Below are 24,879 nucleotides of genomic sequence, written 5' to 3'. Positions count from 1 at the left end.
AAACCCCAGCAGTGGCCCGCCTGCCCTGATAAGCTTCTAAACCCATTATTTATGAAATGATTCATTATTATTTGGCAATTTTATCGAAGGAAAGCGGAAAATTATTGCAGGGATATGCATAGGAATAACTCCGGAATGCATGCCTTCTAGCTTTTTATGTGTGTGTGCTTAGATGCTCTTAAAAAAACCCTGCAAAAAAAAAAAAAAAAAAAAAGAGTAATAAAAAATTGCACTGTGCCTGCCCGCATCTGAATAGCAATTCTTTATTTTAGTCCTCTTGGAGGTTATTATGCCCCTGATTCCCCCCCCCCCTTTTTTTTTTTATTAAATATGGAACACCTACTCCGTTCTTAATTAAATTTAATGAGCCAAAATAAATTGTTGGAGATGCTGAGAGAGAGGGAAGGGGTGTGGGCTGCTTTGGGACAAGAGGAGGTAAATAAAGCACATCGACAGGAGACGTTTTGGAGAGAAGTGGCCCCATCCCCAGCCTTCCTCGCCCCACAATGTGTGTTTTCGCTGAAGGGCTAAATTGGGGGGCGAGCTCCCTCTCTCATCTCCCGTGCTGGGGCGGGGGGGGGAGGCCGAGCATCCCTGCCGGGCTGGGGGATGCCAGGGAACGGGGAGCGGAGCGGGTACCGAGCCGGGAAATTTGGGATGTGAGCGGAGGTGAGAGCTCGGCGTGGGGGTCAGGGCCGACCCTGGAGGGAGAGGGGCCTGGGGAAGGGGAGAAAGGGCCCTTGGTCGCCCCGGAGCGGGTGCGGGGCAGCCAGCGGGGCTCGGGGACCGGGATCGGCTGCGCGCCCCGTCGGGGCTGGGGCTCAGCCCGGCCGCGGAGGGCTCCGGCCCTCCGGCCCCGGGGGGGACGACGACGGGGAGACCCCCGGCCCTCGCCAAAGCCGCCGTGCGAAACCGGAGCGGCTGCTGGGGGACGGGGAACCGGGCGGGGGCGGGGGGCGCTTGCCAAGGCACGGGAGGCGTCCGAAACCCTCCCCAAATTGCCAGAAGGCTCCCGGCAGAGGAAGGGGAGGCCGGCGGGGATGGCTGGAGGGTCCCGGGTCCGCTCCTCCGGACAGCCGCGGGTAAAGCCGTCCTAAAGACGGCGGCGGGGAGCGGTTTTCGATAAAGCTCGGGAGATCGGCCTTGCCCCGGGCAGCCGAAAATCAACGAAATCTCCACCGGAGCGGGGCGGGGAGGAGGGAGCCGGGGCTGAGCACCTCCCGAGCCGCCCCCCGGTCCCCACTGCGGGGCTGGGGCGAGGTTGCGGCCCCCGGCCGTGCTGCGGGGAGCCCGGGCCGAGGGCGAGAAGCTCAACCGGGGAGGACCGGCCGCACCTGCCCGGCGGAGGGGGGACACACACGGGACGACGGCGGGGCTGGGGGTGCGGGGGTGTCTATTGTGTCCCCGCCACCTGCACGGCCTCCCGCAGGGGGAAATGCCGGAGCTGTTATTCTTCCTTTCACTCCTTCCCTTCAACCTCCCGCTCTTGGACGCGGCCGTGGGAGAGGTTTCCACAAACCCTCCCCGGCTCCCTCCCAGCCCCCCGGGGTCGGGTGCCGGCAGGCAGGAGCCCCGCACGATGCCGGCAGCGTGCGTGGGGCGGCGGGGCAGGGGACGGTCACGACGCGGTGGAGAGCCCGTCGTGCCTCCCGCCAGGAAACACGACCATTTTCAAGCCGGCTCCTCTAACCAACAGGAAGCGTTAAAGATAGAACAGCCGGGGCTGGGCGGGGGAGATTAGGAAGCCGAGCATCTTCTGTGCACCGAGAGCCGCTGCGGGGGCCATTCCCACCCGTGCCTGCCCCCGGTGGGGTGGGAGCCGTGGCCGCGGTTCACCCATCTCAGCCGGCACGGCTGCCCCTCGCTGGGCAACCCAACCCCGAGCCTAAGAGGGACCCTGGGGTGGCAGGTAACGGGCACCTTTCCTCGGCGCTGCCCTGCCACGGGTGGGCTTCCCGGTCACACCGAGCAAGCCCGGGCTCGCCCCCTCTCCAGGCTTTCACGAGGCGAAGAGGGAGCAAGGTCTGCGGTGGGGAGCACCAAAATTATAGGGAATAACGAGGTCAGTGATGCTCTGAGCAGGCCCAAGACCTTTTGACCAAGCACTATAAACCTCTTCCTTTAACTATAATAAAAGATAGCTAGAAACAACAGAAGCAAAAAAAAAAAAAGAAAAAAGAAAAAAACAGCAATAAAGCCTTAAACCGTGCTGCCCCTCCACACGTGTCATCGCCTGAGCAGGCGATCAAGCCAGCGCTTGAGTTTGGTCCCCATTGCTCAGAGTTAACAAAGCCAGACCTGGCTCTCTGGGTGTTTTTGACTCCAAGATGCAGTAGATGCTTCAGGAAAAAAACCCGGGCATCTTGAAATTACTTAGCACTACACCATGAAAGGAAAAATGCTGCTTTAGGAAAGGGTGGTTTTTTGTTGTTTTGGTCAAGTGAATTAGTATTTCACTCGCTCAGAGGTTGCTGTCCAGGATTGTATGATTTGTGTAACTTGATAAAACACCACACCCTTGTCCTGAGCTGTGTGCAAGTAGTTTGGCTTTTGTTTTCAAATTGTTTCTAGCCCTTCAGCATTTGAAGAAAGTCTTCAAAATATTAACCAATACAACTGTCATCTTCCTGTGTTTCCAGACATTTTACAATAGGAAACAAAGAACAAAACCCTACAACAATAGCTCAGAGGTATGAATTGCCTCATTCATCTCACTGGAATGTTCAAAAACATTAACTATTTTTTGACTGATTCAGCAGAAAACGTGCTGCCAGATAATAAGCTTGTGCCTGATCCAGGGGAGATTTGGAGACTGAGAAAGGTTTTATTTTTCAGCACAGCAAAGTAGCACCTTTCCTGAAAGGAAGCAAATATTCTTGTTGATGGAAGAGGCTGCGTGAGAGGAGAAATTCTGACACGGCTTGAAGGGAGCTGCTGCCTTCCTCTCTCCGTACTGGCTCTGAAATAGCAAATGGCTTATCTCACCCCCATTCTTAATCCACAAAGGCCCACAAGGGTGGTAGATGCTGGAAAAGACTCCCGTGTCCTTGTAATAAGTTAATTAGCAGTTAGTTCATGGTATGTTTGAGTGGGCACTAACAGTGCAGTCCTTTAGATTTGAATGAGAAGGGCCTGGGACTTCAGTGTGGGGTGTTTTAATCTCTAGTTTAGCACTCTTAGAGCAGGAAAGACAAGGTCAGCACCATAGGCTGAACTTCTGTTGGGACAATGCCATCATTAAAACAAAGTTTGCTCAAACTCCGATTAAAGCACATTGATGCGCTCTGGCCAGTGAGAAAACAGATGGCTCAACCATAATTCAGCACTGTTCTCCCGTCAGAAACGGTGGGAATGGGAATGAATTGCTGCTTCCAGTGCTGGTATCTCATTTCCAAGACCAAGAGGTCAGGACAGAGGTGCGCTACACCACAGCCATGCTTGCCAAGCCATATCCTCCGACCTACTGTCAAACGCAGGCAGAGCTGCCACAGGCAGCACCGGGCACCTGGGGTTGCCAGCACCAGCGGGTTACTATGTAGCTGACACCACATAGCAACCACAAAAAACACCTACTACACCTGAAAATTGAACAAAAGTCAAAAGTCTTAATAGAAATGGAATTGTTAAACAATAAATAACTGAATTCTTCAACTTGTGGAATATTATCATCACAGGGTTACGGAAAAGGGCTGCTTCACTAATAGACTGTAGCACTTGATGACAGAATATTTGTATGTTAATACAGAACAAAGGAAATAATTTAGTTTTGCTAACCCCACCACCTACTATTGGAATTCTTGAAGAGTTCAGTAGCAAGTGACACCCTTCCAGTTAGCCATTCTAAACGATGGCTGGGAGGTAGCATATGTCTTAAATAAAGGCTACATCAGACAACTGAAGATTTTTTTTTTTAATGGAACCTTTGACCTTTATGAGCAATATGTACTTCTTAAATAAATAGAAAACATTCATTCAGAAAAAAAAAAAAAATCACAAAAGTTTTAAAAGTGCTAGTTTTTCCAATTTCCTTCCACGATTTCATGATACAGAGAGTTACATGTGCCATTTCGGCTGAATTCAAAATAATTTGACGCAAAGTAAAGCCACAGTTATACTTCCCTTCCCCCCAGACACAACCTCTCCCCAGTAATCCAACCATTTCAGCAACTTTCTAGAAATTAGTGCTTTAGCTCTGTTACCCCTGCTCTGCCACACACAGTATCAATGGCTCACAGTTGGCACAAAGATGTCAGTGTTCTAAAAAAAGTCAACAGAAGAACATTTAAATAAGCATCATTGTCAAAAGTGTATTTAAAGTACATCTCAGGCTCAAGTTGATTCACCTTTTAGATACTTTAAAATCACGCCTAACTGTAAACAAAGTGCACACATACTTCAATGCTGATCAGCACCGACTCAAACCAGGCATTTAGAGGTGGCTGTCCCCAGCCTGGGCCAAAAACTCAGTTCTGCAAGTTTTACATTGTTACAACAGAGTGACCTCTTCAAAGACAATTTAATCCTTAGTTTCCTATAGTCTTTTACTGAGGTGTCCCTCTCAGATTTGTAACAGTGGTTGCCAGCCATCTCAGGGGATGTTCAGAACAACTTTGGCAACTGCCTGAGTTGTTTCACATCAAGAATGGTGCCAACAGAATTGATGCTGTTTGACTGGTTTAATGTTTCAAGGGCTGGAGTATGCAGATTTCCAGGGAAGACCTGAACGTCTCCTTCATCTTTCCTACCAGGTTGTTCAGTGAATTCAACCCTCCCAGGTAACAACTTGGGTTTTGATTTTAAATCCTTTAAAATCTGAACGGAGTTTTCATCTGCTTGATCTGCTCTGGGAGGAAAAATTTCATTTGTAATATTTCTTAATACAGGGCTGTTTAGTTCTGGTGGAGAGGCATTAGTAGTCAACTCTCTGCTGTGACTCTTTAGATGAATTGGAAGTCTTCCATCAGTTCTTTTGGATAATTCAGTCTGGTGGTTGAAGCCATCCAACACAGGGGTACAGTTTTTGTCCAGCAGGCTTTTGACAGTGCCAGAATTGCCATCTTGAACCTGCAGTTCCTCTTCATCTTCACTACTGTCATTGCCCTGTATCAGCCCATATCGCTTCATGTACTTCTTGGTTGCAAAAGACATATTGTTTGGTGAAATTAAGCTAAAACCCACCATGCTCTTGTCCATATTTGTATGCAAGATGTCTTGGAAAGAGAAATCTACAGGAGGATTTTGGCCTGAGCGACTGAAAGAAAGTCGAGATAACTGATTTTCACTGAGATACTTGAGTGCTATAGCGTTCGCTTCCATGCTCAGATCAACAACATTAGGAGTTAAGCCACACATGCTGACATTGGCGAATGACATATAATTTAGTCCAGGAACAACTGCTTCAGGATTTATGCACGCTAAGATGCTGAAATAAAGCATCAAAAAGTTAGTTTAGCATTACAGGAAAAGTATGCATTTTACAATATAATCTCATAATTTCACCTTGCTTGCTGTACTAAATTCTCCTTCCTTCTGAATACCACAGCTCAATCAGGTTGTTCAGCGCTGAGATCATATGTTCTGCACGTACTAAAAAGCAGCTCTCCAGCTACTCACACTGACAGTATTCAAACACTGTGTTAGAGAATTGATGATACTCCCTTCTGATTTCATCTTAACCACAACCCTCGTATCAAGAAGAACCCGCCTCTAGCAGGTTTCAGAGCTGGTTTTGTTTTTAAAGCAGGTTTGAGCTCTTGGTCTATTCTCACCAGTGAAATGTGACATTTTATGTCCCTGATGCTGAGACTCTAGATACTGCCATCTAACCCAAAACTTGTATCTAGACAGAAGATACAAGCCCAATGACAGAGACCAAGAACATCTCTTCCTTCCCAGTGCATGCCAATTCCAGGATTTTTACAGAATTTGTTTCCAGAAGCCTGCAAGTTTCTAGTTTTTGAAGGCATCCTTCAGTAAGGGAAACATTCATTTGTTCTGTTGTTTGGTACACCAATTTCTTGTATACATTAGGTGTTTAAAGACTGAAAGGACAAGCTCTGGTACACTGGTAGTGGTTATAAACCAGTGCATTTAATACATGCATCATATACTAGTTCATAAACCCAAACTCTTTGTGTTGAGAGTTAAGAGTCTTCCTATTCCATTGAGCACACATCCTGAAGTTTGCTTAAGGAGAGCAAACTCCTGGCTCAGATGAACAACCACAAATTATGCTATGGAGTTGCACTGTTGTTTCCTTCTCTACTGATTGGTAGACCTTTTCTCAGAATTGTTTATATCAGTCATGAAAGTGGCAGAAAGAAGAATGCCACCCTGCTCCCCAGGTTTGAAGAAAAAACACCAAGAATTCCAGTTTTGTCTTATGGGTTCAATTATTAGCATATTATTGACATTAAAAGAACACTGACAGACTCTCCAGCCAGGAAGGTAGCCCAAAAATTCCAGAAAAATGCCTGAAGAAATTCAAGTGAAAAGGAGAGAAAAGAGCTCAGAAATTGTATGACTGGAAACAGCTTTTGATACATAGCTAAAGAGAAGATTAAGTAGGAGATGGTTAGATTTTTTTGTTTACTAACAGTTATATACTAGTATCAAGAAGACAATAAGGATGAAAGCAAAGCTGTGCCAGGCAGTCAGCCTATCCCTAAGCAGCTACATAAGCAAATTCCCGTGCCTCAAACACTTTCTTCAGAAATTACTGCTGCTCCTTCTCCCGTTTCATCAAGGCTGTTTCCCTCCCCAGCCATCACACCCTCCCTGTTTCAAGTCAAAGCACTCACAATAACAAATGATTAGGACAGAATCAGTTTTGATTGTATATCAAAGCCTTGATAACAACGTCACTTATACTGGTGAAGTGCAAGGCAAGGGTTAAGAAACAGTGATGAAAATATATAGCTGCTTAACATTCAGCCTCCCAAGTCCAGTGTTTCTCTGGAATACCTTGACATAGCCCAAAGGACTGAAATTACTCAAGCAGCTTTGTTATTATTCTAGGGAACTGTGTGCTACTGCATGCACAATACTTTAAGAATCACCAGATGCTCTAACAGCTAGAGCTACTTGTGTTATATTTAAATAATCTGAGTTTTGCTAGCAGAGCTCTTAAACCTATCTGAAATACCCATAGCATGAGCCAGTGTTTCATCTTTGCAGGAAATGTGGATCAAGTTGCCAAACAAATCCCCAGTGACAATGAACACAGTCCCTTCTTGTTGCTCACTGATCCAATCTTCATTTTTGGTTGGATCTACAAATTACTACTCAAAACAACTAGTATTTTACCTGGCATTCTCCACTTTGTGTGTATTTGTCTTCATTTTGCCAGGCGAGTCAATCGTCACTCCAAGACTCTTCAGCTGTTTGAGCGTAGCACTAATCACACTCTCTTTATCCACCGCTCCCGTGTCAGTCTCTGAAGGCATTTCTGTTTTATTGTCAATATCCTGATACTTAGGACCATCATCATTAACAAATCCTGATTTTACAGACAAGTGATCTTGCTCTTCTGAGGACCTTAAGAGGTGGTTTACTTGGCCCTGTAGGAAAAGGGAGCAGGGGACAGACCACATAGACAAAAACATCATGACATGCAGCAGTTGTCAAAACCCAAAATCCGGGTTTATTCTTATGCAACTTAAAATACAACTAGATGGGTTAACAGCTTATTCTGACAAAGGAGCCAAATTCAGATTCAGTTCAGGTGCAGTCACGTAAACTCCCAGCAGTGTAGTCAAACACTGGAATATCTTACATTTCAAACTTTCTGCAAGAGTTTGCTCTGAATTTAAACACATCACATACTGATATTCTTCAAGATTTAATGTACCTGCCCTTTAAGGGACTTGAAGGTAAAATGCTGTGCTATTATAAAGGGCGCTAATTTGGGAAGTTATCAACTGACATTATCTTTGAACTAAAAAATTATTATTTATTAGACAGTACTCCATGTATGCATGGAAGGGTGAAGTACAGAATAACCACTTAAACCTTAAAAAATGAAGAACCACAAACTTGGAACCTTTCGGTAGAGCATAACATGTGAATTTGAAAACTGCACACAGTTTTCATTCATGCCAATACCACATCGTAACTTCAGCAGTGTGCTGTTTTGACTGTTGCATTCAGGGCAGAATATCAAATTTACATGAATTACCAGTAAGTCCTGGTAAAGCTTCTGATCCTCTGATGGATGCCGAGGCAGCAACGAGGCAGGTGGCTCCGAGTTTGGCTCCCTTGTTACCACCAAGTGGTTGCTGGCTCCCTCTGTTGGCTCTTTCTGTAAAGACACGCTAATACTTTCTTCCAAGGATGAACTGTGAACAAGTGCTTGGGAAATGTTTCCGCTTCTGAAAGAGAACAGAGAGATAGCTAGATATTTCCTTGAAACAGAAAAAACACAAGTATTTCTATGCATACCTTATCTTTTCATGAACACAAGAGGAGAAAAATCGAGTACTGGAAACAGATCCTAACCATTTCTTGGTTTGTCTACTGCTTGAGGCTTTGCTCCTTTCTGCAGTCATTTTCTTTCAAAAGTCATTTGAGGACTGAGGAAATACACCTCACAGTGTGAAACTACATCAGCCTGACTAGTTTTTCAAAAGATGATTTGAAAATGGCAATGGCTTCTCTGGACTAGTCAAAACTCAATGACTATGTCTTAACCTTAAAGCAGATGAAATTAAAGTTATTAACAATCTGGAGTTTGTCTTACGTTTTCAGCATTTTTATGGACACTTAAAAGCCTTTAGGAGCAAGTATCTTCCATACGTTCTGAAACATGACTTATTCAAAAAGCCATTTTTACCCAAGGTAACTGATAATGAGATTCCTGTTGTATTTTAAAAACGCTTTAAAAACTTCAACAACACTGTTACAAGTACACACATACACAATGCACTCCGAGTATCATGAGCTGATAACAAACACCTAGTTGAAATACTTCTCGATAGCAGATGTGAAAGGGGAACCATGATCTATCCTGAAGTTTCCAGATAAAAAGGGTAAATGTTCTAGAATGAGTTACAATGCGATGCTCTGCATCCCCTTCAGCTAGCTGGTATGTGCATCGCATAAACTGTTTGAGACCAGACATATCAATAGTACTATCATCCCGAGGAGATCCCTAAGCGACCCTCCTCCCCCTTCCTGTTCCTCCTCAGAAGACAACTGTAAGATAAGGGAATTTCAGAACTCAACTGATCAATTGCCTGTGTTGAAAGCGATAAGATTTAAATCACGTGACATACTAGATAGTCAATGTAGGTTATCAGTTACTGTTACACTAGCAATTATTCATCATTCCCAAAAATGTTTCCCTCCTCCTCAAAGAAATCTGGGTGGTGCTCTACATTCTTATTACAAGATACTTATACAGCTATTTTACAGGTTTAAGGTTCTCTTCAACTTAGATTCGTAAAACAGCATCTCTCTGAAATACAGCATTCAAAAAAACTGATTTGAATCAGTAACATTTATGGTAGCAGTATATGTTTGCAGATAATACTTTAATCAAGGACTATGAATATTTATGTTATAGCTTAATTATCATCTCTTTCCCAATATGATTATTTTAAAAACCTAATTTAACTGGAAGGGTATTCCCCCTCCTTTGGCTTTTTATACTTAGAGAATATTAGATCATTAAAAGTGCTAAACTGTTGAGCTATTCCCTATGTAAAAACAACATCCATATAGATAATTAAAAATATTTTTAAAATCGCTCCCCAAATTAGTCTGAGATTAGTCACTGCACTATAAAGAATCTGAGCTTAAAAATAATTAAACAGCAGTGAAGTTGGTACCTGCATTCACTACACACAAAGCAATTAGATGTAAAAGGTAGAGAAATTCAGGGAACAGTCATATAATCATAAACTCCTCATCCTAAGCCCCTCAGAACTGAAAGGGTTCTGAATGCTGCTGACAGGGGAAAGCCACTGTAGAAAAACAACTGACTACAGCGGTGTCCCTTTTCCCCCTCAGGATTTAAGGTAAGAAAGGGAATGCTGCCAGCACTGTACATGCTTTTACAAGTTAAAGGCTTTTGCCATCAGCTGCTGCTGATAGGTAGGCTAGCTAAACGTGCATGACCGATAAATGCAGACTCTAAAGGCAACTGTGTTTTGGTAAGCTGTACAATTTGAAGCATAATTAAAAAACAAAGAAGTGAAAGAACACAACAACTGAAGTCAGGTGACCATTTATAATTCCTGAAGAAAATAACTATGAAAGTAGTAACTTATGAAAGGCAGTTCAGCTTCTTATGTGAACAAAAGATATTTCTAGCTACTTACTGGAGAGTGTTCTGATTAGTTCCTTCTTCCACAAGATGAATACTGTCTACAAAGCTGGGCATGTCAACCACCTTTAAGGAAGAAGCAATACTTGTATTACTTGCATCTTGTTCAGCATTAATTGAAATGCTTATGTCTTCCTTAGAAATCTCTCCATCCTCTTTTTTTCCTTGCGGTATGGAGTCATCTTGTTTTTCTGAGGCTGTATTCCAAAATAAGCTAGCACCTAGAAGAGAACGAGAGATTTACCTGTTTAAGGAAAGTTATTACTATCTTCTGAGACCCTCTGGCTTCATAAAGCTAGAGGAATCATTTCATCACATTCAGTTTTTTTCCACCATTTTAGAAGTGATTTAGTGTTTAGAACAGCTAAGAGTTGCCAAAACATCATTCAAGTCCTAGTTTCTTCCAAAGTGTACTTGATGAAAATAAATAGTTGTATTAAAGCATTTTAATGCATTGACCTTGAGCCAGTTCAAAATTTTCTTCCAGACTAATCACAATATTTCCATGGATTTAATATTCCCACGGATTAACAGGAACCATTAATATGTAACTTTACAGACACAGCTGCCTAACTTGCTAAAATCAAAGCTAATACAGTCTCCTCTCCATGCATGTAAATGCATGCCTTCCAAAAACCATCATTAATATATTTAATAGAACACCAGATGGGATAGAAGCTATTACTTTTCAAAACAGTGTATTAATTCAGAAAGAGATTTGGATTTTTTCTTTCAATAAGGCACAATTTAAAATAGAAGACCTTGCTAAAGCTATGGGAAAAAGAATTCTTCCAGTGATGGCAATCACTGCCATTGCAGCCCAAAGACAAAAGTAGCTCCAGCCTAAACTTGCAAAAACACCTACAGAACTTAGCTGTCTTTTTGTATCTAGGTGCATGTTTGCGTACATTCAGCGTTTCTGCAAAACATTCCCCCCATGCCCAAACAAATCACAGAAACATCCAGAAAAAGCAATGCCAGCCTATTTTTAAAGAATAAAGCGTTACCTGTGCTCACAGCAATGCTCACACTTTTCCTCATGGGGGAACCTGGTGAGGACTGTGTTTCCATAGAAACAAGGTCCCCTTGCTTCTCAGGCTGCGGAGCATGGCCAGCTGCAGCTGGTTCAGAGGAACAAGCCTGATGAGCCTGTGCTTCCAATAAGCGTTGGATCTGTAACGATTATCAGACGGTTATAATTTGTACAATAAAAAAAAAAGTATAATAGGCAAAAGTGAATTACTGAATTAGGCCCCTCTAAGATCTGGATTCAGATCCAGGCTGCATTGCCACAGAAGTCTGATAACCTTCCAGTTCTCAGCAGTGCATGCAGCATAAATCAAAACATCAATTCTGATATTGGCAGAACTAGAGAAGAAAAGGTTTTAAGCATACTGGCAGAACTACACCAAGACAACCTGAGTAAAGCCTATTTGCACTACACTTGTTGGAAGTATTCTCTGCCCCTTTCATTCACATACAAAGCCTATTACCGACTTACCAGCCAAGCATTTATATGCCAACTGTCCCTACACCATGCTAAACCAACTTTGTATTAATTACAAAACTAAGCACTTAAATGATAAAATTAAGGTTGCCCAGGCAATCTTCACTCTAGTATTTGCATCCACCCTGTGCACCGATTAGTTCACAGCTCCATGGAGAAATATCATAACAGTGAAGGCTGCATTTATGCAATAAGGAGAGGTTTCCCTCTGTCATGCACAGCCCATGCTTTAAGAGCCTGATTTTACATACAGGAACTATATCTAAAGCATATTTCAGGTGTAATTTTCTAGTTTAAGCGGGAAAAATATGTATTGTGAGCAACTTTCCTACTCCTATCATTCATCACCAGCAGCAAAATTTAAACTCTTGCTCTTTGGCCCCAAATCATACCCTGCAAAATACAGGGCCCACATGCTAACTCAGGAGGCTGCTATTTTGAAGAAACTTAACCTGGTATCAAAACTGAATTTAGCAAGACCACCAAAGCCCAAATTTCCAGTGCAGCAACAAACACCTGATGAATCCTGCCAGTCTGCTGCAAACAGACAACTGAAATTTTCAAAGCAACAGCCTCAACAGCTCAGGAATCTGCAGGCTTGAAGGCGGGCAAAGCAACACATGAGAACATTCTGTGCTTCACCTGTATGCTTAGAACAATTCCAAAGCCTATAGCCTATGCAGTAAGTTTTTTTTACATAGACAAGCATACGTATATGAAAGTATTTATACAGAAGGCATATTGGTTTGCATTATGAACAGCCTGCTAAAAGGAAAACCTTCATGTTATAGAAATACAATAAAAATAAACACAAAATTTAATCAGGCAAGAGTCAAATAGTTTTCATTTAAGGGACAGCAATTAGCAGAGGTAATCAGGACCCCACTCCATCCCCAAACTGCAGCTGGTATGACAGGCTCTCTTGTTCCAAGAAGGATAGACAACAGTTAATTTAATTCCTTTGGCAGGGGAACTATCAAAGCATAATCACTAAGAGGGCAGAGGAGAAAGCTGCCATTTCCACAAACCTGAGCTTGAAGTAATTTGAGTTGTCTATCTTGTTCTGTAAGAACCCTGTATGCATCTGGAGATAATCCCATCATTCCATTATCTGATCCTGCTTTAGAAGCAAGCATGTGCAGGCACGGTGAGTGGGCTGCACAAAACTGCGGACTAGAGGGGCTTGCACTTGAAGGCAATCTTATTCCAGGCGATAAGCTATTGTCGAGAGAACAGTTTCCCATTTTCCCGTGATATCCCATGCTTATAGGGCTGCTTGTGGTATACCCTGGATTGCAGCAAATATTTGGGCAAATGATATTTTGATGGAGCACTGTACATGGATTCTGTTGAGCCATCTCTGATTGGATTTCTGCTCCATGTTTGGGGCTCATTCTACCGATTCCTTGCCATGAGTTTATTGGATTATATTGGACAGAAGCAGGAAACTGACAGTTGCATGCACTGGCTGGACAGCAAGGTGGCACTTGAACTGGCACCTGCAGTTCTGGTGGTCTTCTGCAGCTCTGTGGTGAAAAAGCAGAGTTGTAGAGGACTGGCTGCTTAACAGCAGGAAGCTGCTTGGCACAGGATATTGATGTTCTTCTATTTGGAGGCTCTCCCTGCTGTGCGACTCCATCGGGATTTAACACAAGTCTTTCTGACGGCTTTCTGGGGTGATGCACAGATGTATCTGGGGAAGGCCCACTACAAGGGGTTGAAGAAGAAGATGATCCAGAACTTTTTCTTGATGGAGGGCAAGCTTTCTTACAGTGCAACTGTTGCTGTAGTAGAGCTTGCTTTCCTCTGGAAGGCCTTGAAGTCAGAATTTTCTGGTTTAAATGGTTTGGCAATTGCCTCAAAGAGGCGTCTCCCATATTAGCAGAAAAGTTTTGCTTGTCTTCAGAGTGCTGTGTGGGGTAATACGTAGATCCCAAGCACCATTTCTTTTTAATAGGCTGATGTGGTGCTGAGGGTAGACTTTTAGCATTTGAAGTCCCCATAGGCTTAGATGATTGTCCTGATTCTATGAAACTCCCATCCAAAACAAGTGACAGTTCAGGAACTGAAGGAAAGATCCTGGTAACCTGAAGCGACAATTACACAAGCAAGTTTAAGATAATTTTAAAATACTGTCTTTCAGCTCTTCACATACAAAATTTCATCAAAGAAAATGTTTTAATTTAAAATCAATATATGACCACTACCAGCTCCAAACCAACTACACATTGAATGGTTTTCTAAAGACTGAAGAATCCAGATACAGAAAAAGCAGCAAGATCTCTAGGATCATTCTTAGAAGACAAAATTGCTTTCATGCGGCATAATAGTAATTTCTACCAAATAAATGCTCCATGTCATCCTATAGCGCATTTCAGAGTATGGATCCTTCCCCTTCAAGAAGTGGACTACATGTTCCCTCTTACTATTCCTAGACCCCGTAGACAGGTGCAACAGAACACATTTTATAATCCACAACAGTCACATCCTTCTAGACCTATGCTGTATGAGGGCTGCTATTTCATTATATTTGTATACATTTCAGTAAAAATAGACAAACCAGCAGATCTTAATTTCATTTACCCAGGAATACACAAGAAAGTTTGCTGCCTCTATCTTTGCCTCAGACACCACGGCTCTTCCATTTAATGGTAATAAGATTCCCAAAGTAGAACCTACTATCTCTGTTCCCAAATCCTAGCATATACAGGAATTAAAGTGTCTATAACAGTGGAAAGAAAGACAGGCTAACTAGAGCAGGAGTCGGGACTCTTGGCCCATTTCTTCAGTCCTGTTTTCCCCTGCTAGCACTTTGAGACAGTAGCTTTATACTCTCCAGTCCCCTTACAAAGAGTTTTGCTGCTCTAAGTGTCACATCTGAGATGCCTAGAACAGTTATTTACTTAGTTACCTGTTGACTTGCTGGGTGAGGACTCGGAATTGGCCTGGGGGATAAATCCTCATCTTCTACACCAGAGTCGTGATCGCTTGCTGACAACTTACTGGGTGAACAGCCCTGGGAAGGACTAAAACCAACATAAATCAAACTAAAAATGTTTGCTTGTCAGATTTGGCAGCAATAACATGAATCTTCACATTTTTCACTGTGCCATCTACAGTGCAATATCAGCATCATTTTTTCAAGAATCAGTTGCTATGTATCTCCTCTGTGGTTAGCTAGGGAGTTCACACAGCAAACAGTTTTAAGATCAAACAGTGAAAATGCAAATGATGCTTTTGGGCAAAAAGATACTAACCCTCCCTCCCCGCACCCACAGACATATACACCTTTTAAGTGACATTCTAACAGCAAAACATTGATTTGTATTAGGAAGATAAGGAGTGCTACAGTAAAGATTGTAACATTGTTTAAAGGAAAATAAAGGCCATTTTATAGTCATAGATAAAAATTTGATGGATAAGTCAGGTTCTTAAAAATCCCTAAGTTTCAACCTATCCAGGTCTCGCAGCTCTGAAAAGTTGGAAGGAAAAAGGAATTTTTACCAACTTAAATAAATTTCAGTTAAGAGATTTGCTCAAAGGACAGATCTCACAGAAAGCTTAATACAGTGAACTAAGCTGCATCAGCAAGTAAGCCTTTTTAGAAACATCCACTGTATAAACAACAGCCACGAGTATCAAGAGTAGAACTACGAGTAGTTTCTCTTGCAATATGGTCAGCTTGACCATCTTACTTGAAGAATATTAACTCTAGGAATAAACAAAAGCACATACACAGATTTTAATGCAAGAAGATCACTGAATGCACAGCTAAACTGACAGCTGCCACAGCAGAGGTCAAAAAACCTCATCCAATAAACATTTAGTTTTTGTGTATAAATGACATATCAAAGATTTACCTTCTGATAGGAAGTTTCTTGCAAACTCTGCTGAAGAACTCAGTTTCTGCATTTTGGTTTTCTGCACTCAACTCAAACTGGATAGGGCTCTTGCCTGAAGGTTCAACATTCTGGAATGAAATTCATTGTGAATACTGTGAAGCATGAAACTTTCAACTTTTAATCACTGAGGTACTACCCCCAGAGAAATAGTTTTAGGGACATTTATATCTGATTATTTGCTGCTTGTCCTCTACTTTCAATTCTCAATTCTTTCACTACTACAAGGAGGCAGGCAACTTCCCTTCCTGTTTAACACTGTTCCCCCTGCTACTCTGTAAAGTAGCTGGCCTAATTATAGCCATGAGCAGATGCTTCCTTGCTCTAACTGCTTAGGTACTCTTCCACAAGCCTTCACCACTATAGGAAACAGCAACTGTTCCTATACTGTTTCACACACCACAGCTGTGCAAGTCCTGGAGACAACAGAAGTGAGCCTCTGTTAAGAAGCTTGTTGTCTTCAGAGAGCTAAGACGTACCTAGGCTAAAGATGGAAGGCAGTCCTGAACAGGGAAATTTAATCGCACAGAGAACAGAGTAAACAGCCCAGGACACACATTACACTAGTTGCTTCTCTGCCAGAGCATATGAGCATTTATTGAGCAGATTAACAATTCTACTTCAGGTTCTGTACAAGCCTAGGAAATCAAGTGAGAAACTGATATTTCCTAGAATTTCCTCAAACCTTAATAGTTATCTCCCAGACATTGTATCAAATTCTTTCAAAGAGTTACTTTGCACAAAGATAAAATTGTTCTTGCCTTGTTACTGTAGCGCAGCAAGAGATCTGCAGATTAGTAGCTACTGAATTCCTATTTGCATTCAACTTCAAACAAAGCACTAATACCTAGCTTTGCTCTCCAGAAAGCACCAACGTGCATCACCCACAGCAGTTCTCAGATGTGTCCAGCCTGCACATAGCATACCACATTAACAAATGCTATAGGAAATCAGAATCTCTGCTCCTAAAGCCAAAAGATCACTAGTAAGAAGGAGCACTAACCAAGTCCAGCACAGCAGAGTACATTTTAAAAGACAGATTTTATGTCTAAATGCTGTTTGGAGGTCACCTCTCAATTTGAGAGACAAACTGAATTTACAGTAATCACTGTAAAAAGATAGCTTTATAGAGCTCCACCATTTTCAAACACTGCAGTTCCATTTGGGTCACATTATAGTGACCCCTTCTTTAAGTACTTACACTAGAAGTCAAATTTTAAAGTACCATAATGCGGTAGGAAACCAAGCCACTTACTTTGAAGAGGTGTACTGTTTCATTGCAAGTTAAGATCTGAAACCCTAGTTCAGTCTGTCCACTGCATGGAACGCACTCATAAAACTCTGGTTCCTTGTGTGTCAGTGAATAAAGCACAATAAGAAAACTCTGAGATTCCGAAAAAACCCTAAAACAGAAAAAACCCACATCTTAAAAAAAAACATAAGAAACAGGAAGAAGGCCCTTAGTTTCTCAACATGCTGAGCAAACTATCACACAGTTTAGCAAACTGGTGAATCACTGCATTTTGAGTAGTACTGAGCTATAGATGAAGCAGATGGATTTATGACTGATGCCACATGCAAGAATCTAAGCAAAGTAGAGAAATGGGAATAATTCATCTACTTTCTAGCTCAAACCTTTAGGATCACTTAGTACTTTAAATGAATTCCTGGAAGACTTCAATCATAGCATAGAAGAAAACATCTGTAAAAATGATATTGTGATTTTTTTTTTTTTTTTAAATAGTTCAGTTGAAGAAGCATTATAAAGACACTTAGCATTTCAGTTATCCCTAAACATGCCAAAAATGCTCATTGGCAAACAGATTTTTTTTTTTGGAAGAAAAATTGTACTGAAGTTTTTTCTACAGCAACAACAGTCAACATTTAACACAAAAGAGCAAGGATAATGAAAATAATGTGCGTTTCCAGAAAAAGGTAGTACTACTTTCAGAACAATTTTTCTTTTTATAGCACTTGTAATACAGTTGTTTGGGGGGGCAGGGGGTGTTTGTTTTTTCTTTAAATAATATATGTGATAGAGAAAACAGTAGGAACAAGGTGCTTGAAAAACTCATTCACACACAACTTTAAAATTATACTTACAACTTAAAGAGTTAAAAATATATGATGCACAGATGAAGTGGTTAGTCAGCAGAGGTTAATTCTGTTTGCATGGTTCATCAAATCTGCCTAATCCACTTCCAAGATGGAATCAGTGAAAGTTAATGAGAGTCAAGCATCTCACTTGCTTATCTAATAATCTAATTGGGCTCTTATCTGTATTTGAGCATATTTAAATTGTTAAGGGAAAGAAGTCTATTCTGTAATTACAGACACATCTGTTCACTAAATGTGGTTTTATTTCATAATTTAAAAGCAAGTGTGGTTGAACAGAAGAAATTCTTATGCATACAGCATATTTTGAAGTTTGATTTACCTGAAGACCAATTTTAAACTATATACACCTGAACTCCCTCCCAGCTTCCGTATAATTAGAACTTGGCAAACATTACAAGTGAAAAGATGTAGAGAATGAGGAATGATTATCTACTAACACCACAATGAAAAAAAAAAAGTCAGAATGCATAAACTATAAGAACAGAATATTTAGCAGGAAGTCATAAAAAGACAGTATTAGCTGCAAATCAATATGCTTCAGTATGTTGGTCAGATACAACTGGGGAGAAGGCTTATATCAAAGAAAACACCCGTGAGAAAAGTTCAAAACCAAAACCCCACCACTGTTTAAACTACTGTTTCCTGCTTACTGCTTCTTATTTAAACTAAAATGCAGTGACCTTAATGATATTAATGTTTACCCTCTTCTGTCTTTGAGGTATCAGCCCAGCTTTCTAACACTTCGGTCATAGAAGATTTGTGAAGCAGAAGTCAAAACCAGAAAGAACAATTAAAACAGACAGCCTTACCTCCTATATAATATATAAATCACAGAATTCCCTCAAATATCTTTGAACAGAGCCCATGCTGCCATGCATTTCTGTGGAATATATTTTTAGGCAGCCAATAGCTTCTATGTTTTATCTATAAAAGTGACTTGCCTTTCTTGAATTGAAGAACTGAATAAATATCGCAAGCAACAGGCCCAGACTTGAGGACTACAGATATGAGTAACTCCACTCAGCCAACTAGAAGTAAGAAGAAATATCCAATTAGAGACAGTGCCATTACCAAGTTTCCACTATGTAACCCCTCAAATACATCTCAAATCGATATGTGTATTAATCTGTACAAACAGAACCAAACACTTACACTCCAACTAACGGCAGAGCATAAGCCTTGGGATCAGACTCAAGCAGCAAAAGCAATTTTCGTGTCTGGTCCATAGTAAGGTAGCTGAAAGAAAGCAGAAGTTGGGGTTTTTTAGTATTTTGGAAGGCAGTCTTTCAGAAAAAAAACCTGAAGAGATAAATACAAGTTTGGAAAATACTGTAAGAAAAAAAGTTCAGGGGAAAAAAAACCCAAAACCCCACATTCTTCCTCCACACTTACAGCAATTCCTCAGCTTTTCATCAATTCCCTTTATATCAAAGAATTAAGGACAAAATGTGCTTAGTATTATGGTATTCACAACAAATCCAGAAGGGCAAGTCATGTGAAATTTGAAGAGTAACTTTCAGAGAGGCATTCACAAAGTCTGTCCAAATAAAATGTCATTCAGTTGCTTCAAATTATTTCCCTGATATATTCTTATTCACCCTACTAAATTAGTTATCAGTCAGAATGACGATTCCCCAATACCATCTTATAAGCATGATTAACAGAAAAAGCTTTGGCTCACATTCATCTGATTTTCATTCTAGGGCAAGCACTGATATTGTTTAAAAAGCTGAATGCTGTTTATATTTATTATGTTAACTAGAGGTGTGTCCCCCTGCCCCAGTAGGAAGATCCTTCACCTGAAGTCAAAAGCAAGAAGAACTCCTACTGAACTAGTTAAGGTTTTTGCCCCACCCCATTTCCTGTTTCTTGTTTAAAACATTTTAAATTTTTCCAAGTCCAAGAAGTTATGTTATTTTTATGCCAGTTATTTTACTAAAAAGTAAAGTACTGGTTGAGGTCTCGCATACCTACCTGCTTTAGGAAATGCAACAAACTGTCAGGCAACTTCAATAGCTTTAGCATCACCCTTTACTCACCCACATTTATAAGTTCCTTGAACTTGTGCAATATTCATAGGACTGTTCAAATTTCTTGCTAGAGCTGTGGGAATAATTGGGACAGACTTCACAGGGGTGTATTCCAAAATATTCGCTGCAGTAATAGAAGCCCAGTGAAAATTAAAATGTAGATTATCCAGGTTTTCTGTGAAAATTATGTGAGCTCTAACACTGAGCAGTTTAGAAAGATCCAGTGATTCTTTATTGCACAGACTGTGCTGCAGTCCCTGGAAGTAGAGAAAAGAGAAGAGAGTTAAATACACTAAATTGTCTTCATATGACTACCATGATTCAAGTTGTATTACACTAGGAACTCAACTCATTCATCGTAGCTACTATTGTAGTAGGCACTGTATAAAAAGCCATTAAGCCAGGTCTCCAAAACTCATGGCTATAATGAATATAATGAATAACATAAAATACAGTTGAAATTAAGCTATGCATATCTTAGCATTGTTTTATGATGTGGTAAAAAACCTGAGGTTACTTACATTGTATAAAAATTAATAAAATAACAGGCAACTGGAAGGCTCAAGGTGATCTGTCAAAGTTTTCTTACTTGCATTCAAGAAATTTGTATTTTAACATCTGGATGTATCATCATGAGAAAGTTTACATGTGAAGTAAGCACTGTTTGTATTATGAAATACACACAACTACAGGCAAACATTTACAGCAATAGAAGGTGTATTTACTAGATTATAAGTCTACAGCAGACCACAGAAGCAACAGGCACACATTTCAGCTCTAACTACTAACATACATAGACTTTACATGCTTTCTTGCAAGTCATTTGCCTAGCAATACTGTATCAACAATTGCACAAATACTGCAAGTCATTCATGATAGACTTGAAAGAAAAAGCTGTTTTTTCTTGTTTAAGTAAGTTTGCTGCAATCATTGTCGTCTTGCTGGTTTTGGTGGTCAGACCAGCTGAAAACCTTTGGTCACACAGCAAGATTTTAGTCCAAGATTAAAGACTGTGTGATCCTTAAACACCTGTGAAGACTACCTGATTTTAATAGTTTCCGATACACTTTTCAGTGACACTCGAGCAGCTCATTTCACATAAGCAGCTAAATAGTCTTGCTTCAGCCACCACTTTGCTGTGTTTGAAATCAAGCCCTGTGCATAGTCTAGGCTCCAGCCTAGAAGACAGTTATTAAGAGACTCAAAAGTTGCCAAGAGCAGCCTACCTTGAAAGCCAAGCTGATATCTTCAGCGCTGTGCACTATAATACTGTCTGAAGAAAGTCCCCAGGCATTAACTGTACATGGAATCAAAAAGTCTCCAGGAAGAGATGCAGTTGGAGTTTTGCCCGATCCACCAGCAACTTCTCGACCAGGATCAAAGCGGTCTATTGTTAGCGTTATGCCTTCCCCATCTTTACAATAAATGAATAAATAAAGTTAGAGTCCAAGAGCAACTCAGGCTCCTTGATAACAGCTTGCTCAACCAACCAATACTGTCTGTCTACCTGATGTTTAAAGTTACCTTCATCTACTGCAAGAGTCCCAAGCAAAAAACAGGAAAATAATTTCTTTTCACTCTGCTTCGCATGGCGATAGGCAAGTCGCAAGGTTTTCTCCACCATAGATAACTTTGGGTTTCTAAAAAAGAGACAATAAGCAAGTTTCAGACCCAAATTATTTTTAATGCTTTTTAAAAAAGTATTTATTGTATCGCAATAGCTTCCACTCTTTTTTCTTTCCTTTAAAAAGAAAATACTCAGAAATAGCCCAAAGCCCTAAACAACAAAAAGGTCAGAATTTTAGCTCCTGTTCTGTGCATCACCCCAACTATTCATATTCAAGCAAGATGTATTTTAACTGGAGCAGCTTCAAAGAATGCTCTCTATGATCATCTCAACAAGAGTATTTTGGCTTGACTAGTCCAGCAAACCAGCACCAGAGGGAAACAGTTTTTCCTATGGAGAATAAATGGGAAAGAGAGAGAAGAGCTTTTTTCTCTGGAGAATAAGCAACAAGGAGAGGGAAAAGCTTTTTCATCTGAAGGGCAACATTGTCACAAGAACTAGAGATGAACACAATTGAATTATTTTAATAGAAGGTGGATAAAGTTAGAAACACTAAAACCAAAACACAGAACCTCTAAAAAGTCTCCTAAGTTTAAAGAGCAGAATAGGCCAAAAAGCTTAACTGATTCTGATGCAGTGTTCTCTCATTTTAGCACAATACTTAGTGTGCATGCTTAAAGCAGCAGGACACTGGGCTCAATGACACAGGAATGCAAGTATGGACAAAGATTAGGTAATTATAAAATCACTATTTAGTGAAAAAAAAGGTAGTAAGTTTGGAATCTAGGACAGTAAATATATCAACATTATTTTAGATTGAGACAGCTTATCTAATTTTGACTTGGAAAGAGGTCAAAGTTGAAAGTGAAGCTACTGGTTTACGTGAATACTGTGGTGATGCATATACTTGGTCTAATAACTACAGTACGAGCTTTGTAACATACCCATTTAAGTAACAAGAATCAATTTTTACTCTCCATTTGTTTTACAAGTCAGGTTTGGAATACCCTGCCCTAGAAATTCACAAGTGCTTTAGCTTTGCCTCTAGACGCATTCTTTTGGCATTTAATCCAGATTCCTGAAGCAAGCAAAATGCTTAGTTTGAGTTTTACTTGAATCTCCTATCTGTATCCAGTTTGTCAAAAATATTTTTTTCTCTGTAAATATTTAGAGACAAGGAAAAACATGTTAAAGAAAACTACAAATATGCAGTTACTTCTACACCTTTCCATATGGGAAGGAAACTGAAAGAAATTTTAAGTTCCTTTAGACTGAGGCACCTCCAACCCACTTGACTGCATTACACCACAGAAAAGAAAACTCTCAAGTCTTTGCATTGAAAATCCCTACTTACTTATAACAAACACACCGGTTGCTTCTTTTTCCTTTGTGCCTTGTCATACACTAGACTCAGAAGATAAAATGAGGCTTTGAATCATATAATTCTTAATTTATTTTAACCTTTAGCCACTTAAAAAAGGTTATTCATACCTGTAATAGGTAATATGTGAGCCAATGACATCACCCATAGGGACTGGGTCCCAAAGTGCACACTTTGACAGAGGGAAACTGAAAGGGACCATCCTTTTGGGAACAAATCTAGGAAGATCACAGAGATAAGACAGGAGAATGGATTAAGCTTAGTACTTTCAAACATCATTTATAAGAAGGAACAAAGGAGTAACACTGTAAGAAAAACAACAAATAGGATACATAAGCTGTCAGTACTTTTTTTGTTTCAAGTCTAGGCCAATGAAGCAGAAACTTTGTCCTGTGAAGTTGCCAAGGATATGAACTACAAAGTCAACACAAAACTCTCATTTTCTACCTGACGGTGCCTTCATGTAATCTTGGAAGATGTGTAGGCCAAAATATAAGTTTGCAGATAAAGCTCAAGAAAAAGTTGCTCTGGATATATTGTAGGAAAGGAAAAGGATATCAGTCATTAGACACTCCCACAGCACACAGAAAATCTTGATTTAGCAAACTTAATATTGGCTCAGCTTCCAAAAGCCCTGTTTTAGTCACTTTTTAAAGTCAGCATTCAATCCACTTAAGCTTTGAAGACTTCTGAAGTAAAGCCTTAGCTTAACTGAAATAATATAGTGCAAAATTTGCATTCAGCCTTCGAAGAGGCCTGAAGAAATTAGTATCCAATCACATAAACATATTTACACAAGCAGAATTACGTTTTTTAAGAGTTGCCTAAACCGAGTATATTAAGTGAAATACAAAACATTTGACAGTCCACATCATTCGGCAAATATCTCAACACTTTTTAACAAGAACTCCCTTCGTAGTTATTCGAAGTGTCAAACTTCGCCAAGGTGCTTTCTTTGCATTTCCTTAAGTTCCCAGGAAAGAACTTTCTCTGTTTTTAAGGCGGTCCCCTAAGCAACTCGCCTACCTCTCATGTTTTCAGCGACGGTTAATTGATTCCCATTAAAAGCCAAGCGCCCATCAAAATAAGTCCCAAATTTAGGCTTGTAAAAGGGAAAGCTTTTTTAAAGCCCTACTGTTTCACGAGTTTTTGGCAAGCACGGATCAGAAACACACCCCCATAGCTCTCTATAACCCGAGCCGCACTCCCACAGCGGCATCGGGCCCAGCGGGTGCCCCGACAGGCTGGGGGGGGACACGACGCACCCCCCCCCCCCCCCAACTTCGCGAGGAAGGGTACGGCGGACCCTCCAAGGGCGGGAGCGTGTACCTCAGATCCGGGCCGGGCAGAACAGGGTCCACGCAGGGCGGTCGCAGCTCTGCCCCCTCCTCTTCACCCTGCCGCGGGGCGCCGGCGTGGGGCAGAACCCAGGAGCGGGGCCCGCCCGCAACAGCCCCTCCCTCAGCCGGGCAGCGGAGGGGGCCTGCCAGCGTCCCCTGAGGGAGGAGGGGAGCGGCCAGTGACACCCCCTCCCCAAGGCCTAACTACCGCCGCACTCCCTGCGGGGAGACACCAGGAACCGCCGCGGCAGGACCAAGACCGGGCCCGTCCCGTCCCCTCCCGCCCCGCTCCGGCGCCTTCCTCAGCCCACCACCGACCCCTCGTTCCCCGCCACCACCAGCCGCCGGCCAATCAGAAGGCAAAACCGGCCGCGCTCCCGCCCCCCGCTACTTACTCCGACCCAATGGGCGCACAGGTGGGGGAAACGGCTCGCTCGACCAATCAAAGCGTACCCGGGGGAACCAACCGCCAGCGCGCGCGCAGGGGATTTAAAAACACCAGCGGGCTAACAAACGGTCAGCGGGGAGGGCCGCGCAGGCGCAGTGCGGCGCGGCGGGGTTGCCATGGCAGCGCGAAGGCGCCGCCGCCGCCATCGCTCGGACCGGGCCGTGAGGGAAAGGACCGGCTTATTTCAAAATAAACCCGACGCAACCGTCTCGCCCCGGTCCTGCTGGAGGGTCGCTCCGGCCTTGGCCTTTCCCCGCCGGCGTCC

At 41.8% G+C, this 24,879-nt stretch overlaps 2 protein-coding genes across 4 annotated transcripts in view; one reads left to right on the top strand and one right to left on the bottom strand.

Annotated features, from left to right (window-relative positions):
• Nucleotides 1-4,158: 4,158 nt before the first annotated feature.
• On the bottom strand, nt 4,159-24,688 carry STIL (SCL/TAL1 interrupting locus). 3 transcript variants are annotated; one of them, XM_010582418.1, is made up of 16 exons: nt 24,562-24,688; nt 22,937-23,044; nt 21,403-21,518; nt 21,105-21,292; nt 19,888-20,135; nt 19,001-19,084; nt 18,790-18,876; nt 16,986-17,133; nt 15,692-15,801; nt 14,743-14,857; nt 12,860-13,918; nt 11,332-11,497; nt 10,320-10,545; nt 8,177-8,369; nt 7,306-7,559; nt 4,159-5,422 (listed from the first exon to the last, which is right to left on the bottom strand). In XM_010582418.1, exons 2-16 carry the CDS (start codon nt 23,026-23,028, stop codon nt 4,600-4,602), a joined length of 3,909 nt encoding a protein of 1,302 aa, XP_010580720.1. In that variant the 5' UTR covers nt 23,029-23,044; nt 24,562-24,688; the 3' UTR covers nt 4,159-4,599. The 3 variants fall into 3 exon arrangements, with proteins under 3 accessions (XP_010580720.1, XP_010580719.1, XP_010580721.1); XM_010582417.1 differs by lacking the exon at nt 24,562-24,688 and adding an exon at nt 24,156-24,347; XM_010582419.1 differs by lacking the exons at nt 21,105-21,292; nt 21,403-21,518; nt 22,937-23,044; nt 24,562-24,688 and having other exon boundaries at nt 19,823-19,900.
• LOC104841194 (forkhead box protein E4-like) overlaps nt 24,571-24,879 on the top strand; it is a 50,416-nt gene continuing 50,107 nt past the window's right edge. Inside the window, exon 1 of the mRNA XM_010582710.1 lies at nt 24,571-24,582. Coding sequence (XP_010581012.1) covers nt 24,571-24,582 — 12 coding nt within the window. The remainder of the gene's footprint in view (nt 24,583-24,879) is intronic.

The sequence above is a fragment of the Haliaeetus leucocephalus genome, unplaced genomic scaffold (assembly GCF_000737465.1).
Source record: "Haliaeetus leucocephalus isolate CR32 unplaced genomic scaffold, Haliaeetus_leucocephalus-4.0 Scaffold848, whole genome shotgun sequence".
Classification (NCBI taxonomy): domain Eukaryota; kingdom Metazoa; phylum Chordata; class Aves; order Accipitriformes; family Accipitridae; genus Haliaeetus; species Haliaeetus leucocephalus.
This window is presented reverse-complemented; position numbering and strand designations above follow the sequence as displayed.

Coding starts and splice junctions, on each gene's coding strand:
- STIL (XM_010582418.1), bottom strand. CDS start 23,028: ATGGTCCCTTTCAGTTTCCCTCTGTCAAAGTGTGCACTTTGGGACCCA. Junction 20,136..21,104: donor ATATCAGCTTGGCTTTCAAG/GTAGGCTGCTCT, acceptor CTCTACTTCCAG/GGACTGCAGCACAGTCTGTG. Junction 18,877..19,000: donor GCTCTGCCGTTAGTTGGAGT/GTAAGTGTTTGG, acceptor TCTTACTTCTAG/TTGGCTGAGTGGAGTTACTC.